Genomic DNA, 18,544 nt, shown 5'->3' with positions numbered 1-18,544 from the left:
GTGGTGATCCCTCAGTCTTTTCTGTCACTGTGGTGCTTGTCTTAAAGGGGTACTTCGCTCAGCGTTTGGGAAAAAAAACTTATCCAAACGCTTGCTCCAGTATAGCCCCGCCCCCTCATGACGTCACTCTCCGCCCCCTCGATGCAAGCCTATATGAGGGGACGGGACCTGACGTCATGAGGGAGCGGGCTATGCTGTTACGAGCTCCCGGCGCCGGCTCTCAGTGTTAGGAACAGTTTGTTCCAAACGCTGAGCAGCGGAGTACCCCTTTTTAAAGACACAATGACCACAAAAACAACTGTTAGGTCCTTGTGTAACATTGAATCTTTTTTTTTTTTTTTTTTTTTTTTTTTTCCATCTTTATTTCATAGACTTTTATTGATTTATTTTGGCATGCTTGGTTAGGTTTAATTTTTTTGGTTACAAATTTGGTAAAAGAAAAAATCTAATTGCATCTTTTCAAATTCTCACTCTTTGGCTTAAAAAATGAGAATTTATAAAGTTGCAGGTTGTTGTTTTTTTTCTCGAAATAACAAAAAATTGAAGGACAACTGCAGCGGCATTACACTTATCCCCTATCCACAGGATAGGGGATAAGTGTTTGATCGCGGGGGGTCCGACCACTGCACAGGAGAGCCGTGGCCCCGTACAGGAGATCACAGGGGGCCCCAGCGTTCGGACCCCCCGCGATCAAACACTTATCCCCTATCTTGAGGATAGGGGATAAGTGTTTGTAACGCTGAAGATGTCCTTTAATCCTCACCAGCCATGCAAAAAAAAAATTTAAGACTTTTTTCCCATTAGACTTTGATATTTGAAAGTATATTACAAGCACTCTTTTATACTTAACATCCTATATTGTAATAGTCTCTTAACTTTTACTATTTATTTTCTTTTATAGTCTTCTCGGTTCCATGTTCCCAATGCCTCGAGTGATTTATGCAATGGCAGATGATGGGCTGCTATTTAAAGTTTTAGCCAGAGTCAGTGAAAAGAGCAAAACTCCAGTAATAGCCACAGTTTCCTCTGGAGCAGTTGCAGGTATGGTCACATACAGAAGGACGTACTCCCTGATGATGCTTTTGTGTTTTTTATCTGTACTCTAAAGACCTCTTGTCCGTGGGATTATTCCTAGTGAATAATTATGGGGTCCATATTACAAGTACATATTAGACTCACAGGCTGTCCAAAACACTGACTTTACTGCAGTTTACTGCAAATTGTATGAAGTTGGAGGTGCACAGATATACTGTAGAAGGGGCCTATATACTCCTATGTGGGCATGTTATTGCTTTAAGGGGTTATCCAGGAAAGCATATTTTATATTTATATCAACTGGCTCCAGAAAGTTAAACAGATTTGTAAATTACTTCTATTAAAAAATCTTATTCCTTTCAGTACTTATGAGCTGCTGAAGTTGAGTTGTTATTTTCTGTCTAAGTGCTCTCTGATGACACCTGTCTCTGGAACTGTCCAGAGTAGAAGCAAATCCCCCATAGCAAACCTCTTCTGCTCTGTGCAGTTCCTGAGACAAGCAGAGATGTCAGCAGAGAGCACTGTTGCCAGACAGAAAACAACAACCCAACTTCAGCAGCTGATAATTATTGGAATCTGTTTTACAAATCTGTTTAACTTTCTGGAGCCAGTTAATTTATATAAAAAAATGTTTTTTTCCCTGGAATACCGCTTTAATACTGCATGGATCTGTGATAAGGATAGGACTTTTAGACATTGAATGTCTGTAAAAGGATGGAAAACTGAATAATAATAATAATAATGATGATAATAATAATTTAAAAAATTATGATAAAACGAATTGTATTTTTTTATAATAATAATAAAATAACAATAATAATAATTATAAATATAATAATAATAAGAAAATAAATATTTTGGATGCAGGATTGAGATACAAATTTGTATTAATTTATTAAATGTTAATTTTTTTTAAAAATATAATCCCTGCAGACCAGTTTGCCAAGTACAAAACTAGCCTAACCTTCCGCGTGATTTAATTTAATCACAAAGCAGATGGAGGCAGCTGGTTGTGAATTACAGGAGGCTTTTTAAGGATTGGGGGTGCTGGAATGTGACTAGTCCTCCGAGATATTTTTAGTATTCCGTGTTGTACTACACCTCCTATTTGGGCATTACAGGCTAGTGCGGTACTTGGCTGGGTTCCTTTTCCTATTGGTATTCCTAGTCCTTTCTGACACGTAAGCTTATGGTATTAAATGGTAATTTTTATTTATTTATTTATTTATTTTTTACTAATCTTGATGTTTTGTTATAATATTACAAAAATAGTTTGAACTCAATTCTTACGTTTTTTTTTTTTCAAAATAAAACCGTAAATATAAGTGGTGTTTAGCATATCCCAATATTGTTCTATACGTATTATTACACATTAGTAATGTGGTAAATTTATTTATTTTTTTCTTTGTCTTCCAGCTTTGATGGCTTTTTTATTTGATTTAAAAGACTTGGTGGATCTGATGTCCATCGGGACACTTCTTGCCTACTCGCTGGTGGCCGCCTGTGTTATGGTTTTGAGGTAGGTGCATATGTTTGTGTGAATAGTCCTGAAATAATCAATGTTTCTTCTGCTGGACCTTGTGTGGTCTGTTATTATATTAAAGCAGTGTTTTTCCAACCAGGGTGCCTCCAGCTGTTGCAAAATTACAACTCCCAGCATGTCCGGACAGCCAAAGGCTGTCCGGACATGCTGGGAGTTGTAGTTTTGCAACAGCTGGAGGAACCCTGTTTGGGAAACCTTGTATTAGAGCTTTCTTTGACCCCCTGGAGTATCCCCTGAAGGGCAGGTTCAACCCTGGTGTCAGGTGAAGCAAAGGGCATAGACTCTTTACAACTACATCTTCTTTCATTGCTTCAAGGAGGGAGCTGCGTGTATTGATTTTCACGTAAGCAGCAGTTTTTCACGTTTTATCACGGTTTAGGACTCTGTTTACATTGTATCTTTTAAACACGTTCTACATATGTCCTGGGAAGGCTCCTGGCCTCATTCAGCCCCAATTTGGCCCCTGTGCAGTCTGTATATGTTGGTAAAATAACTTTTCTGTATAAAATGTAAAGTTTTCTGCTCAGAATCAGGAATCCAGTGGGGAAAAAAATTATCATGCATTGGACTGCACTGTAGCATACATTGGGGAATAAATCGGGAAGCATCCTCCAAACCTAATGACTAAGAGCGCTTGGCGCTTGAAACGCATTACTTCCTGTGTTCCTGTGAATGTCTACTGAATAAAACTTTTTTTTATTTGCATCAAGAGCTGGATCCTATCTTTCGTTTTTCTAATCCTCCAAATGTAAAAGGCTCAAATGCAGTGTGAACAGAGCCTAAGCTAGCCAAAGAATAACTATAAACATGCCGCAGTTCCGACACAGCCTGAAAAGTGGTGCAGTGCACATACACCTTTTAGACTTAAGTCAGCTGAACTTCCCGCTGTCAGATTCGCCCACATATCTTAGTTGTATGGCAGACTCCCAACTCTCCGTGGACGGATTATGTCGGGGGGGAGAGAAGGGTCAGGCGTGTTGTATTTTCACTGCTTGATGCTTTGGTTCTGGGAGGGATAAGCTGTCACCAGAGCTGTCAGGCGGTGGCTTACCCCTTCCCTCCCTATAGGGGCAATATGAACATTCAGCCATGCAAAGCATATTTATGGACATTTATCAACGGGTTTAGTCAGGTTTTCTTTACTATAATTGTCGCAAAATTGTCGCAACTGCGACTACGCGATTTTTCGTGCGACATTTTGACTGGAAAGCGAGAAAAGAAAGTTACAAAAATTAACTACTTAGTAGTAATTTTAAAATGGACTACGGGTAGTCAGGTATTTATTAACTGCGACAGTCGCAACTGCGCAAAAAAAAGGGTTAAAAATTGACTGAACTTACTCCAGCTCAAACATGGAGCAGAAAAAGCTACTACCAAAGTAAAAAAGGAAAAATTGCTTACATGAAAGAAAATTATCAACAGGCTGAAAGCAGTTGATAAATAAGTCACACATAAGCAAAAAAAAAAGTAAGGAAAAAAGTACTAAAAAAAGAATATATAAGCAAACATTGATAAATGTCCCTCATTATGTGTATTGGGGGTCCGGAGAAAAAATTGTCCATTTGGCTGACTTATGTAAAACGTATGCCGACTTACTTATCTAATCTAAATTCATTTAAAAGCCCTGTACAGAAAACAAAAATCATGTCTGCTTTTTTCTAAAACCAGTGACCCACCAGTCTGCAGGTTGTGTATGTGGTATTGTAGATCAACAGAGTTGAGCAGCAATGCCAGTCACTTCCTATGACTAAGGTGAAGCTGTTCGTGAAAGAAAGTCATGTTTTTCTGATCACGTACAGCCCCTTTTTAAGATGGCAGGGATCTTATTCAATATGGAGTCTGGTTTCTTAACAGTTGTGCTGTTGTTTCACAGGTATCAGCCAGAACAGCCAAATCTTGCCTATCAAATGGCCAGCACCAACGAAGAGGCCGATGTCAATGAGTCGGTCAGTACCAGCGAGTCCCAACATGGAATACTGGGTGAAGATGACAAATTTGCCTTTCAGATGCTTCTGTTTCCTCGAAACAAACAACCAACCAGATTATCAGGATCTATAGTAAATTATTCAGCAGGGATTGTAGGTAAGTAGTGAAAGGACCATTATAGGGAGATACATTTCACTGTGTGGCCTAATACGAGCTGAAACATACCTCAACCACAGAACATGAGGGCAGCATATAGAGCTAGCAGATAGCAATTAAAGGGGTATTCCAGGAAAAAAATCTTAATCCTTTCAATAATTATCAGCTGCTGAAGTTGAGTTGTTGTTTTCTGTCTGGCAACAGTGCTCTCTGCTGACATCTCTGCTTGTCTCGGGAACTGCACAGAGTAGAAGAGGTTTGCTATGGGGATTTGCTTCTAAACTGGGCTGTTCCCGAGACATGTGTCATCAGAGAGAACTTAGACAGAAAAGGAAAACAATCCTTTCAGTACTTGTGAGCTGATGAAGTTTTAAGATTTTTTAATAGAAGTAATATACAAATCTGTTTAACTTTCTGGAGCCAGTTGATATATAAAAAAAAAAAAAAAAAAAAGTTTTTTTCCTGGACTACCCCTTTTAAGTTTGGATGCTGTATAATAAAATTCATAGTAACTGACCCACTAGGGGGTGCTGGTTGGCAATAGGCATTTTCCTTCTTTTAAAGTAAACTTCATTTTAACCTATTGTTTGTTTTATTTTTATTTTTTTCAGGTGTACTCATAATCACCTTTTGCTGCTTAATGGTTTTCGGTCAAAGCTCCTTGGTAAAAGGTGAAGCTGACATCATTATTCCAATTGCGATCGTATTTCTGTTAACCTTAGTCTTTACGGTTATCATATGGAGACAACCACAGAGCAAAACTAAACTGTCCTTTAAGGTAAGCAGGATATTTTGTGTCCAATAGGGGGTGCATAGGTAACAGTAGTAGCCGGGCTCTAATGTCTGAGGCAAGCCAAAGGCATGGTGGGTGATGCTAGACCTTTTCAGACTTTTCCATTGGTCTCAAGGAGTTTTGGCTATTGAGTATTCTAAAATATTTATATAAGGCCTCATTCACCGCATGATTTGCGCCTCCGAGGCACAGATATGTCAGTAAAATTTCCAAATTACATGGTGACATGTCTGTGTTCGGACAGGCATGGGCCCCATTTATTTCAGTGGCTGGAGTGTAGTCAGTGACCACATTTAGGTAATTTCCCGAACATATACAAGTTTTGGCTCAGACCAAGAAGCGCAGTTTTCATCAATTGCAGTCAGAGACAACGCTCAGATACATTGGGTCATTGGAGTAAATGGGGCCTGTGCCTGTCCAAGCATGTACACGTCGGCAGGTCATTTTGATATTTTTCCGATTTATCTGTGCCTTGGAGACACAAATTGTGGTGTGAACCTAGCCTAACCATCTGCAACACCACTGCTGTGCATAGAAAAAAAAATCCTAGCAATACTCAATAGGCATACCTGGCTTACCAACTGGTAGACAGTACTAGGGATCGACCGATATCTATTTTTTAGGGCCGATGCGGCGGGGGATTATTGGCAAGGTAATTGCCGATACAGATAACATCCAAAATCGTGAATATCGGCCGATAATATCGGCCAAACCGATAATCAGTCGATCCCTAGACAGTACATGCTGCATCTGAATGAAAATGAACCAGAAATCACAAAACTATTTTATTTTGAACACTATAAAAGCAATTCAGCAAATTGTTAGACCACGTGGTCCAATAGAACCCCTCCTCTCCTCCCGGCCTAAAAAGATAAGCTTTGTAGATGGCAAAGTGTTGGTCGATAATACACATTTCACAACTGAGTAGCCATGAGCAAAGCATGACTGGGCCTAGTAATGATCAGTACACCCTGTTCCAAATTATTATGCAAATTACATTTTTCTCGTTTACCTAAATAATTAATGTAAATAACAGTCAGCATAATTGTTATCAACTATTTAGAGTACAATTCAAATTTTATTGAACGAACCTCCTAATGATAACAGAATTTTTAACATGAAAACTTACAATACACTGTTACAAATTATTACGCACAGTAAGTTTCAAAACGCTTTAAGTTGTAAAGAACTGAAGATTGTCATTTGTTGTGTTTGCAGCATATTTACTGAAATCAAAAGCTATTTCAAACAAACTTTTAACAACATTATAACTTGTTTAACATTTTAACAGGTCACATTACATTTTAACATAGGACCCCTAATTTGATAGCAGCTTCACAAGTCTTGCATCCATTGAACTTGTGAGTTTTTGGACAGTTTCTGCTTGAATTTGTTTGCAAGATGTCAGAATAGCCTCCCAGAGCTGCAATTTGGATGTAAACTGCCTCCCACCCTCATAGATCTTTTGCTTGAGGATGCTCCAAAGGTCCTCAATAGGATTGAGGTCAGGGGAGGATGGAGGCCACACCTTGACTATCTCTGCTTTTATCCCCATAGCAGCCATTGCTGCAGAGGTATTCTTTACAGCATGAGATGGTGCATTGTCATGCATGAAGATTTTATTATGGAAAGCATAGTTCTTACTTTTGTACCAGGGAAGAAAGTGGTCAGCCAGAAACTCCACATACATTGCAGAGGTCATCTTTACACCTTCGGGAACCCTAAAGGGACAGACAAGCTCTCTTCCCAAGATTCCGGCCCAAAACATGACTCCACCACCGCCTTGTTGACGTTGCATCCTTGTTAGAACAGGGGGGCCATCCACCAACCATCCACTACTCCATCCATCTTGACCATCCAGGGTTGCACGGCACTGATCAGTGAACAGGACTGTTTGAAAATTAGTAGTCTTGTTTTTTTCTGCCCAAAGCAGCAATTTCTGCTTATGAGCATTGGTTAGTGGTGGCCGAATAGAAGGTTTATGCACAGTTGCAAGACTCTGGAGGGCTCTACACTTTGATGTCCATGGGACTCCAGAGGCACCAGCAGCTTCAAATATCTGTTTGCTGCTATGTAATGGTATTTTAGCAGCTGCTCTCTTGATCCGATGCATGGATCTGGCTGAAATCTTCCTCAATGTACCTTTATCTGCACAAACCCATCTGTGCTCTGAATCAGCCACAAATCTCTTATTAGTGCGATGATCACACTCAGGGCTGCCATCCGAAATTTTGGGGCCCCTTACACAGCTCAAGGCCTGGGCCCTCCCACCACCCGACCTCTCCCCAACTGTTCGTGAGCGCGCTTCAAACTGGGGGAGCGGAACCAGGGCGCAAAGGTATGCCTTTGGTCCTTAACAGCTCATGCAATATAAGCTATATTTTAGTCTGTCAATATTGTTTGTATAGGTCCCTTTGTTAAAGGAGTACTCTAGTGCCGACTATTCCTCCTGTTGTGCCCGTGCTAAAAAAAAAAAAAAAAACTTTCACTTACCTTCCTCCATTCCCCCGGAGCGCTGCTACAGCTGATCAGACCTCCGGTTCCGTCTTCTTCCTTCTTCCTGTGCAGCTGTAGCAGTGCTCTGGGGGAACGGAGGAAGGTGAGTGAAAGTTTATTTTAACTATTTTTTTTTTTTTTTCAGCCCAGGCACAACGGAGGAGGAATCGTGGGCACTAGAGTACTCCTTTTTAATAGGTGCCCCCATTATGGAGGCAACTATTAACAGAGAGGCCTACCCAAACTTAATGGGGGGCCCCATATAGTTTGGGTAGGCCCCCATGTTTAAGTTGCCCCCATATAGTTGTTGTAGGCCCCTCTCAAATGGGCCTACAACTATTTGAGGGGGCAACTATTAGATAAAAAAGGCCTACAACTTTCCCCCATACAGTTGTTGTAGGCCCCTCTCTGCTGCTAACTGTTGCCCCCCATATAGTTGTAGGCCTCAGTCCTTGCCCCCCAGACTGCAGGCCCTACCACATAGTTCTGCCCCAGCTCCAGTCATTTTTTTTTTTTTTAACTTAATAACCTCTGCTCTGTGCGACTGTGCCAGCCTGCCATCCTCCTCAGGGCAGGCTCTTCCTTTGCGCTGCTCTGTCAGACAGACTACTGCTCCACACCGCTGCGCTGGCCTCCTCTTCCGGACTCCACCACAGCGCTTCTGCGGTTATGTGACTTCAGGGCAGGCGGCACCACGCAGAGCACAGCGGACATACCTTCTGGGGACCGGTGCTGCAGTTTTAAAGAGACAGTGGCTGCCGGCCCGGAGGTACGTGCTGTGCAGCAGCAGCGCTGCCACTGCTGTGTGTGATCTGTGACTGATTTAACTGACTGTACAGAGTACAGTCAGACAATCTGTAAGTGTACAATGTGTCGGCCCTAGCAGTCAGTGAGTGACCCCTGGGGGTCCAGGCCCCTTTCAGGGGTATCGGTTGTACCCCCCCGATGGCCCTGATCACGCTTAAGTTTTCGTGAAATATCATCTAATGTTCTCATACCTCATCCAAGGCATTGAACTATTTAACTCTTTTCGGCAGCAAAAAGATCCTTTTTCTTCCCCATATTGCTTGAAAATGGTGTCTGCTTAATAATGTGGAACACCCACCTTTAGTACTTTCTCCATAAGTTGGGCTCACCTGGCAATCTAATTATCACAGGTGTCCGAGATTGTTTTCAGTGATAAAAAGAGACACAGTGCCATCCATGAAAAACAAAATATTTAATCTTTGTGACAGCTAAATATAATTTGCATAATAGTTTGGAACAAGGTGTATGTGGCCGCCTTGTCTGGCCTGGTATTAGTAACAGCCTTTTTTATGTAATTACACTTTTATAGCACTTTACCGTGATAGTTAGGTATGTAGAGTAGAAGGACACTTATACCAGGAGAACTGTGAACATCCTAGTAATCCTATGTGTCTTTTTATAGGTACCGTGTGTCCCTGTTATCCCCGTCTTGAGCATTTTTGTGAACGTATACCTGATGATGCAGCTGGGTGCAGGCACCTGGGTACGATTCGCAATATGGATGGTAATCGGTAAGTTGTGATGTAAACCTTTATAGGGCTCCTGACTCATATGGTGCTGTTTTAGAAAAGAAGCAGCCATGTGTTTTTAAGCCTACAGCACCTAAAGTTACACTTCTTTCTCCTGCCTCCTTGTAGGTTTCATCATATACTTCAGTTATGGCATTTGGAACAGTAATGAAGCTGTTGGCTCCATACCAGAGAAAAATACAACAGATTACAAAAGGACCAATGTGTTAAATAATGAGAAACAGGCTTTTCTGGATGATCCAGAACCTGCTAACTCAGTAATGGCTTGAAGCCCGGAGCTGGATGGTACCACATTAATGCAATCTGTCAAAATGGACTTCACCCAAAGCTTGCAACCTGCACAAACCATACAACACCAGACAAGTGATGGCGCCTCCAAATGGTCAACCCAGAGTGTCACTTGTCTTTTATTGCTGCTATTCTCTTTACAACACAAGTTGTGGATTTTGCTTTAACAGAACAGGCCTGCTGCGGTTCTACCATACTGCGCCTCCTGTAGAAAATCATGAATCCATGTCCACCACAGCGGCAGGTCTTTATTGTGGGTATTAGAAAGAGAATACGAACTTGTTCGTGAGGCAGGAAGTCACTGAAAGAGGGGTTAAAAATTGATAATTGGGGGATATATTCACTTTTAGCAAAGAGTTCCCTGCCAGTGATCCATGTTGGGAAATTAGTTTACATCCAAAATAGCACAAAATGTGTTAATTTTATACCTTGAAGAAAACTTAATTTATTGTTTTTAACCTTTTTTTATCTATTTGTTTTTACTCTTGTAGTGCAGGGCACTTAAAAGGGAGATCTCTTCCAATATTCCAGTCTTCTCAGTTTTTATATTGTATGCTGAACACTAGAAAATACATGTTTTACCTTTGGGTTTGTAGCCCAGTGTGTTACTCCCGTTGGACATCGTCAATGGTGCGGTGGCTGACAGTGTAGTAACAAAGATGTACAGGTTTGGATGGACCATTAATCTACTTGCTAGGGTGTGGGGATTTATTCCCCCTCCACATTGGACCTGTACAGGGCTTTCCCTGTTCAAGGGCATTGCAACCTAACCAGGTTGGCCCATTGGTTACCCAAAGATTGGGAAGAGGTGAGGAAGTAAGCATCAAGTCCTAGGATGGGATGTAAACTAGGGAACCATTCTTATTTAAGATCATATTGACAATACAATGTATGTTATCCTGGCATCAGTCTCCTCCATCTCCCAGGCTGATGTGTCTAATTTTATTACTAAGCCTGCATTTATTTAAGCAACTATTTGTTACATGTAGAAAATGCGAGGGGGTCACTTTGGATCGAAACATTATGGCATTCTGTATGCTGCAATTCCAGTCCAGCAGGCTGTATTGACTGAAACTTGAAGTATTAACAGTTCTATGACCATCATACGAAGAAAATTGTCAGTGGTCACGAGGTTGGGGTACCTCTTCTGAGATTCTGTACATTGAATATGGGTTATTTAACTGAATAAGATGTTGTTGGGCCTACATTACTACAAATCCTACATTGCAGTACTTTGTTTATTACGTTCTCATGAGTAACACCATGCGAGAGAGATCATTTCTTCTTCAAGGTGCTCAGCATCTCATATACCGTACTTATCTTGGGAAACCTGCATCTTCATAGTTAGACAATCACTCAAGGATTCCTTCCACCGTGCCTAGTAGTCTGATACATAACGTGTCGGCAATCGAAAATATAAACACTTGGACCCTTATAAGGTAGAAGATGTCCTCTGAAAAAACAGGTCAAAGTGATAATTTCCAAGATTGTATTTTATGTAAATTGTATGTCATTTTCTTTGCTTCTATGGCCAGTATTGCATCCACATTTTTGTATCCATATTGCAGATACAAGTCCTGGTCTGACAGCTGTTTAGGTTTAGGTATTTAGAAATTCTGTCAGGCCGGGACCTGTTTAGGTAACACAGATGCAAAAATGCACATGTAATGTGCTTGTATGAAACCAGCCTAACCAAAATGTACTACAGTGGTCCCTCAACATACGATGGTAATCCGTTCCAAATGGACGATCGTATGTTGAGGAATCCGTGCAATGTAAAGAATAGGACACTGGTCTACAACCTGCGGACCGAAAGATGTTGCAAAACTACAACACCCAGCATGCCCGGACAGCCGTTGGCTGTCCGGGCTTGCTGGGAGTTGTAGTTTTGCAACATCTGGAGCTCCGCAGGTTGAAGACCACTGGTATAGGAGGTAATACTCACTTGTCCCCGCCGTTCCGGACAGTCACTGCTGCTCTGGATGTCGCCCTCCATCGCTGTCGCCGCGTCCCCGGGGTGTCCCCGACGCTCCGGCAAGGCCTCTGCTTCCCCGGCATCCTCGCTCTCTGTCGCCGCCATCACGTCGTTACGCATGCCGCTCCTATTAGATGATGGGACGGCGTGCGCAGCGACGTGATGACGATGATGGAGAGCGCCGACGATGCAGGGGAGCCCGAAGAGGATGCGTCGGAGCCCCGAGGACAGGTAAGTGATTGTCAGTGGAGCACACGGGGCACCGTAAACGGCTATCAGGCGGCAGCTGAAGCAGTCAGCGCTGCCAGATAGCCGTTTATGCGATGGCCCCGACATACAAAAGCATCGTATGTTGATGCTGCCTTCAACATGCGATGGCCTCTGAGAGGCAATCGTATGTTTAAATGATCGTATGTCGGGGCCATCGTAGGTCGGGGGGGGTCATTGTATATACACGCTCCCCTAGGGACCAGGAGTATCTGCCACCTCTGCACTCCTACAGCTGTGACTCCACTTCTGACAACAGTTAATATGGTAGCTGGACAAAGGATTAGGCATTGTACATGCCCTACCCAACGTCCCCAACAGGGATCACTGTACTGACACTGTAAGTCAATTCTATTCTGGTTGTAGACTCTAGAACTATGAGAAATGGTGGAGGAAGGGAAATATTTCACTTCCTCCCCCATTTTTTATTTTTCTCATGAATTTTTGGGAGTACTACATCTTAGGTGGGTAGACACCTGTGTGTTTCTATGCCCTAGTTAGACTCTAGAACTACACATGGCCAACACAATGACAATACAATGTCTGAGCACAGATGAGACTTTTTAATATAACCCTTGTCTAGTGTTCTTTTAAACCCATGTTGGTAATGAACTGTTACTTGGGTTACATGTTCACACTATTAGGCCTGGCCTAAAACAGTTGTGTGCAGATTATGAATTTTTTCTCAGTAATAATCGGATGCTGGAAGTTTCTATTTCTGTTGCTTTCCGGGACATCATGTACATAAAAAAATGTATATATAGAATTTGTGCAGTTTTTTTTTGTCCTATATGAAAGCCATAACATTTCTTGTATTTTTTTTAGTGGGAGGCACATTTTTCCAACAATCATCTATAATTTTTGGGTTGATTTGTCATTTCTGTTTATTGGTGAATTATCACATAATCTGGAATATTGGTTCCATACAGAGATTATGCTATAAATGTTAATCTGTGGATTACCTTTAAGTGTTCTTAATGATGATTTTAATGTGGGTCCGGGCTGAGCCAATGTCCACAACAGAGAAACTCTGGCAAATGTCCAGGCACCATCTGCAGGGGGGGGCTCAATGATCGTGCTGCAAGGTTGAGGTGGGGGGCAGCTCATTGTGAGGTCACAAACACACGAAGCAGGCTTTAGGATTTGATTTTGTAATGTTAGGGAATATTATGAGAGATTACTAACTTTAATAAAAAATAAACTAGCGCCATGAATCAATGGCCTATACCAACCCGATTTGCAGTTCTTTTGGCTGCACTGTAATTTTTGGAATAAAAGGTTATCCAGGACCAGAAAAAAACATAGCTGCTTCCTTCTACAAACGGCATCACATCTGTTGTGTTGTGCTCTATGTACTTCAATACAACTAAGCTGCAATACCACACGTAAACCGAGGACAAGTGGCGTTGTTTCTGGAGAAAAAAAATCAGTTTTTCTAATCCTGAATAACCCCTTTTAAAGCAAAGCTGCTGTTTGGATCAGATTTAACTGTTTTCTATAAGGAAGTTGCACTTATAAGCGATAATCCCTTTTAGTGGCGACGGTGGTTTCCATAATATGTGCATAGTAACATGGAAATTGGTGGAATTCTTGAGGCGGGGTGACAAGTATCATTATTATTTTTTTTTTCACAGCACTTGAATGTCTTACTTCTAAAGAGACAGAAAATCCTATTTTTCTATATAATTAAACCCAAAATGTCTTTGTTTAAAATCTTACTGAAGTGTATTTATAAGTCTTAGTCCACTTGCAGCAGTGTTCTTTAACTTGGGCCTCTGAAGGGCTATGTTCACACTATGGAATCTCTGCCTGGAGCTATTGCTATTGCCACTGCTGAAATCTTTCTGCGACATGACTGCACGGACATGCACTGTCTTTTTTAACAGCAACACAGTCTGCGCTGATTTCCGTTTTCCCCGCCCCCCCCCCCAAAAAAAAATTTACTTGCAAATTTTTTTTATTTTTTTTTTGTGGTTTCGTAGTCCAGAATTTCCTCAGTGTGAAATGTGCAGCAGAATCCCATCGAAAATGAGAGGCTGCTGCACTAGAGTTTCTGAGTGGAATTCACTTGAAAATTCTGTAGTGTGAACGTACCCAAACTATGACAAAACAACAATTCCCAACAGGACGAGCTGTGAGTTGTCTTGTAGAGATCCAGGATTAAGAACACTGGTGTCTAGCGGATACATTCTCTATCCCCCATAATTTATGGGATATGATCCCAGCAGAGCAAAAGAGAAAAACCTTTACTGAGCTCTTAATCTGGGAAGGATTCTTCTCTCTTACAGGCAGAGATCTTTCACACCAACATATGCGATTGACCTTCAAATGCTGGTGTGAAAGTGACCAAATGGTAAGAACGAAATTACTTATGACTCCACGTACATGAATACTTCTTTGATGCCCACAGGTCCATAATTTATTTAAATTTTATTTTTTCATTTTTAGTTAGCCTTTGTTTATTTTAGTAGAGCGAAATTATTTTAATTGGTCATTACTGGAACCTGATAGATGTGACACTATCAAATGTTCTGGATTATCAGATGATCACATATAGCAGTGGTGTCTAAACTGTGGACTTTCCAGATGTTGCAAAACTACAACTTGTTTTAGTTTTGCAACAGCTTGATACCCACAGTTTGGAGACTTAAGATCTACAGTCATCGGTTTAAGCCATCTACAATGTGGCCACAAGACCTGGACTTCCTCTGTTCTTCTGAACTGAACTTAGATCACCATAGAAGCCTACTGTAGAGGGTCCGGTGTCTTAATACACTGAAATAAGGCCATATTGTTACCGCATGAAACCAGAAAGCGCAAAATAAAATGTTAGAAAATCTGCTGCTATAACTCTAGGAGAAATTTTTCCAGTTGGCCATCTCCTCATATTCTTGTCGAATTATTAAATACTGGATTAAAATAATTTTGTTGCATATTCTATACCCATCTCTAAATCATGATTCCCACTGAAACTGTGCCTTTCCTTCTTGTAGTCTACTTTTGTATTATGTGTTTTTATTTAGTGAAGCGAATGTTTTTTGTTTTTATGGGTTTTCTCCTTTTTTTGTTTTGTTTACTGCTTTGTGTCAGTTGTCTATTTTTATGTGCGGCAAGTTTTCACTAGGGTATGTACATTTTTATTAGTTTCTTCTGTAAATATGTTTCTAATATTTATCTTATTTTAAATATCTTTTTATTAGATATTTTGTTGCTTATTAGTTCAGTTTTTGTATTTGTAAGAGGGGAAAAAAATTTCCTCGGGTAAAATGTGTGGGTAGCTATGAAATGTACGTTTTGTTAAACTTGTTACGCAAGCTGTGTGGAGAATAAAACTTGTACGTTCTAGAAATCCCAAGCTGTTTTTTGTTTCAGATTTTTTGCATAATACATTTCTTGGTGTTAATGTGACTTTCATCTGAGCCATCTATTTAAAGGGATATTTTGCAGACTTGGAACTGGGACATGATGGACATTGGACTTAGAGTACCTGTCACTAGAGATGAGCGAACTTACAGTAAATTCGATTCATCACGAACTTCTCGGCTCGGCAGTTGACTTATCCTGCATACATTAGTTCAGCTTTCAGGTGCTCCGGTTGGCTGGAAAAGGTGGATACAGTCCTAGGAAAGAGTCTCCTAGGACTGTATCCACCTTTTCCAGCCCACGGAGGCACCTGAAAGCTGAACTAATTTATGCAGGAAAAGTCATCAACTGCCGAGCCGAGAAGTTCGTGCCGAATCAAATTTACTGTAAGTTCGCTCATCTCTACCTGTCACCAAATAAAACTTTTTTTTAATATGGTGTTTTTATATAGTGTTAGTGTAATTAGCAGACACTTTCCCATTCACTTGCTTTTAAAATTATCAACATAAATATGTTTAAAATGTAATAGAAAAAACGGCCACTAGGTGGCACTGTCCTGTTCCCTGCCACAATTAATACAGTGAGTTTGGTCTCCTCCTGGCCTGGCAGGAGTCCAAACTCAGGAAGTGTTTCTCTGCACTGAGCTTGATTGACAGCTGCATAGAGCCTCACTGAAAGCTGCAAAGAGCCTCACTGAAATATTCACAGAGCTTGAGGTCTTCTATTCATCACAGCACTGCAATCATGTGAGGGCGGAAGTGGTCCTCAGCAGGCTTCAGTTATGTTGTGCCTGCTGGGAAATGCCCACTTTCTCCTGCACTATGTAAGCAAGAGGAAAGGTACGATACAGAACTTTTTAAATCTCTGACATTTTTTTGTCGGGGGGAAGGAGTGTTAGGAAACAAACATCCTGAATTAGTTTCGAAAAGTCACAGGATACATCCCTTGTCTCCATTCTCAGGATCATGAGAGTTCCAGTTGCTGTGGATGAGGATATCAATCTCTCATTGGAAATGTGGCGTCAGCCTATGGCAAGTGTTAACAGTAAAATACAAAGAAAAACATGAAAAAAGGGCAACCTGAATTTACATATAACTGATGACTATATGGATTTTTCCCATTTTCTGTGTCAAGACAGTATAAATCCATCTAGCAGTCGAACGGCTATCTGTTCCGAGTGATGGCTTTGCCTCAGTCTGTGTTCTGAGTTTGCTTCAGTGCCGAAAAACAGACCTTATTTGGCCATTTTACTGTTTTTAAAATAGAGTTCTATGGAAATCAACGGGAAATGGCTGGTCATGCATACATTGAGAGGAGGCCTTTCGGCATATCCCTGACAACCAGCCTGTCTGAAGTCCTCAGATTCACACCTTTATATCATGTGCTGCTAAAACAGCTCCGATCCATCAAGATATGGATGGATGGAATCTGGCACTACGATGTTACCAGCAGATCATTCAATTTCTAGAAATTGGGAGGTGGGCTCTATGGATCTGATTTTCCAGGACATTCCACAGATTCTCCATGTAGAGTGGATTGAGATCTAGGGAGTTTTGGGAAGACTTAGCAAAATCTATGTGGAGGAAATGTGGTGCAGTTGCCCATAGCAACCAATCAGATTGTTTCTTCCATTTTTCAGAGGCCTTTTTAAAAAACAGGCAATCTGATTGGTTCCTATGGGCAACTGCACCATTCTTCGTCTACACAGGTTTTTATAAATCTCTTCCTTTGTTCCCCAAACCATTCCTTAGGCATTTTTGTAGTGTGTAACAAGAGATAGAATTCCAGCTCACCTCACCCCATGAACAGTGCACGGACCGGTGCCCGGCAGGACATCCAAACATGAAGAATAATGGTCAGAAGGTCGGCACTTCGTATGCGAGCAGCTTTATTTAGACATCATCACACGGTAAAAAAGACACAATGTCAGACATGTTTCGAGCGAGTGCGCTCTTCCTCGGTCTGTATATATGCTTAGATAGCGGTAAGGATAGGACACCACCCTGCATGCAGAAAAAATGTGAAGCATTGTGTGTTCTGACACCTTTCCCTCATAGCCAACATTACTGTTTTCAGCTTATTAAACTACAGTAGCTCTTTTGTGAGATTGGAGCAGATGGAATAGCCTTCTCTCCCCACCTGTATAAATGGGCCTTTAGAACTAGAGATGAGAGAATTTACAGTAAATTCGATTCGTCACGAACTTCTCGGCTCGGCAGTTGATGACTTATCCTGCATAAATGAGTTCAGCTTTCAGGTGCTCCCGTGGGTTAGAGACTCTTTCCTAGGCCTGTATCCACCTTTTCCAGCCCACCGTAGCACCTGAAAGCTGAACTAATTTATGCAGGATAAGTGATCAACTGCCGAGCCGAGAAGTTCGTGACTAATTGAATTTACTGTAAATTCGCTCATCTCTATTTAGAACCCATGATCCTAATTCACAAGATCTACTCTTGGTGGCTACTGTGAGGACCCCACAAGACCTGTTGTTGTGGAAATGCTCTGGTCCAGCTGTCTAACCATCACATCTTGGCCCTTGTCCACATTGCTCAGATCCTTACACTTGGCCATTTTTTTTTTCCCCCCTGCTTCCAACATGTCTACTTCAAGGACACAATTCCCCTATGACAGTAACTGCACGTATATTAATCTCATTTTGGAGTAAATGTCCACTTTAAAACGGTGCTCCGCTGCTCAGCGTTTGGAACAAACTGTTCCGAACGCTGTAGCCAGTGCCGGGAGCTTGCGATTTCATAGCCCCGCCCCATCATGATGTCACGCTCCGTCCCCTCAATGCAAGTCTATGGGAGGGGGCGTGACAACCGTCACGCCCCCTCCCATAGACTTGCATTGAGGGAACGGGGCGTGATGTCATGAGGGGGCGGGGCTATGACATCACAAGCTCCCGACTCCAGTGTTCGGAACAGTTTGTTCCCAACGCTGAGCAGTGGAGTAGCCCTTTAAGTTGTTTGTCGCCCCATTTAAGATGTTTTTATACTGCAGACCTTCTCATAATAATGTCCATCCCGATGAAAGAAGAACCTCTACAATTTTTCTTCTGCATTATGTATATGAAGTAAGGACCTTGGGACTTTCCGTCACATAAGACAAGGCTACATATCTTGTGAGGATATCATTTTGTTTTT

The 18,544-nt window shown here is 41.4% G+C and overlaps 1 protein-coding gene across 4 annotated transcripts in view; it reads left to right on the top strand.

Moving 5' to 3' along the window:
* The window catches only part of SLC7A1 (solute carrier family 7 member 1), a 59,597-nt gene extending 44,213 nt beyond the window's left edge, over positions 1–15,384 (top strand). For all 4 annotated transcript variants that reach the window (XM_056561846.1, XM_056561848.1, XM_056561845.1 and 1 more), the window contains 6 exons: positions 902–1,041; positions 2,452–2,554; positions 4,452–4,660; positions 5,272–5,438; positions 9,379–9,487; positions 9,614–15,384. In XM_056561846.1, the coding sequence (XP_056417821.1) occupies positions 902–1,041; positions 2,452–2,554; positions 4,452–4,660; positions 5,272–5,438; positions 9,379–9,487; positions 9,614–9,774 (889 nt within the window). In that variant the 3' untranslated portion in view covers positions 9,775–15,384. The remainder of the gene's footprint in view (positions 1–901; positions 1,042–2,451; positions 2,555–4,451; positions 4,661–5,271; positions 5,439–9,378; positions 9,488–9,613) is intronic.
* Positions 15,385–18,544: the final 3,160 nt, after the last annotated feature.

Source organism: Hyla sarda, chromosome 2, assembly GCF_029499605.1.
Source record: "Hyla sarda isolate aHylSar1 chromosome 2, aHylSar1.hap1, whole genome shotgun sequence".
In the NCBI taxonomy this organism is placed as follows: Eukaryota; Metazoa; Chordata; class Amphibia; order Anura; family Hylidae; genus Hyla; species Hyla sarda.
Note: the sequence above shows the minus strand (reverse complement) of the source record. Positions and strands in the feature narration are given on the sequence as shown.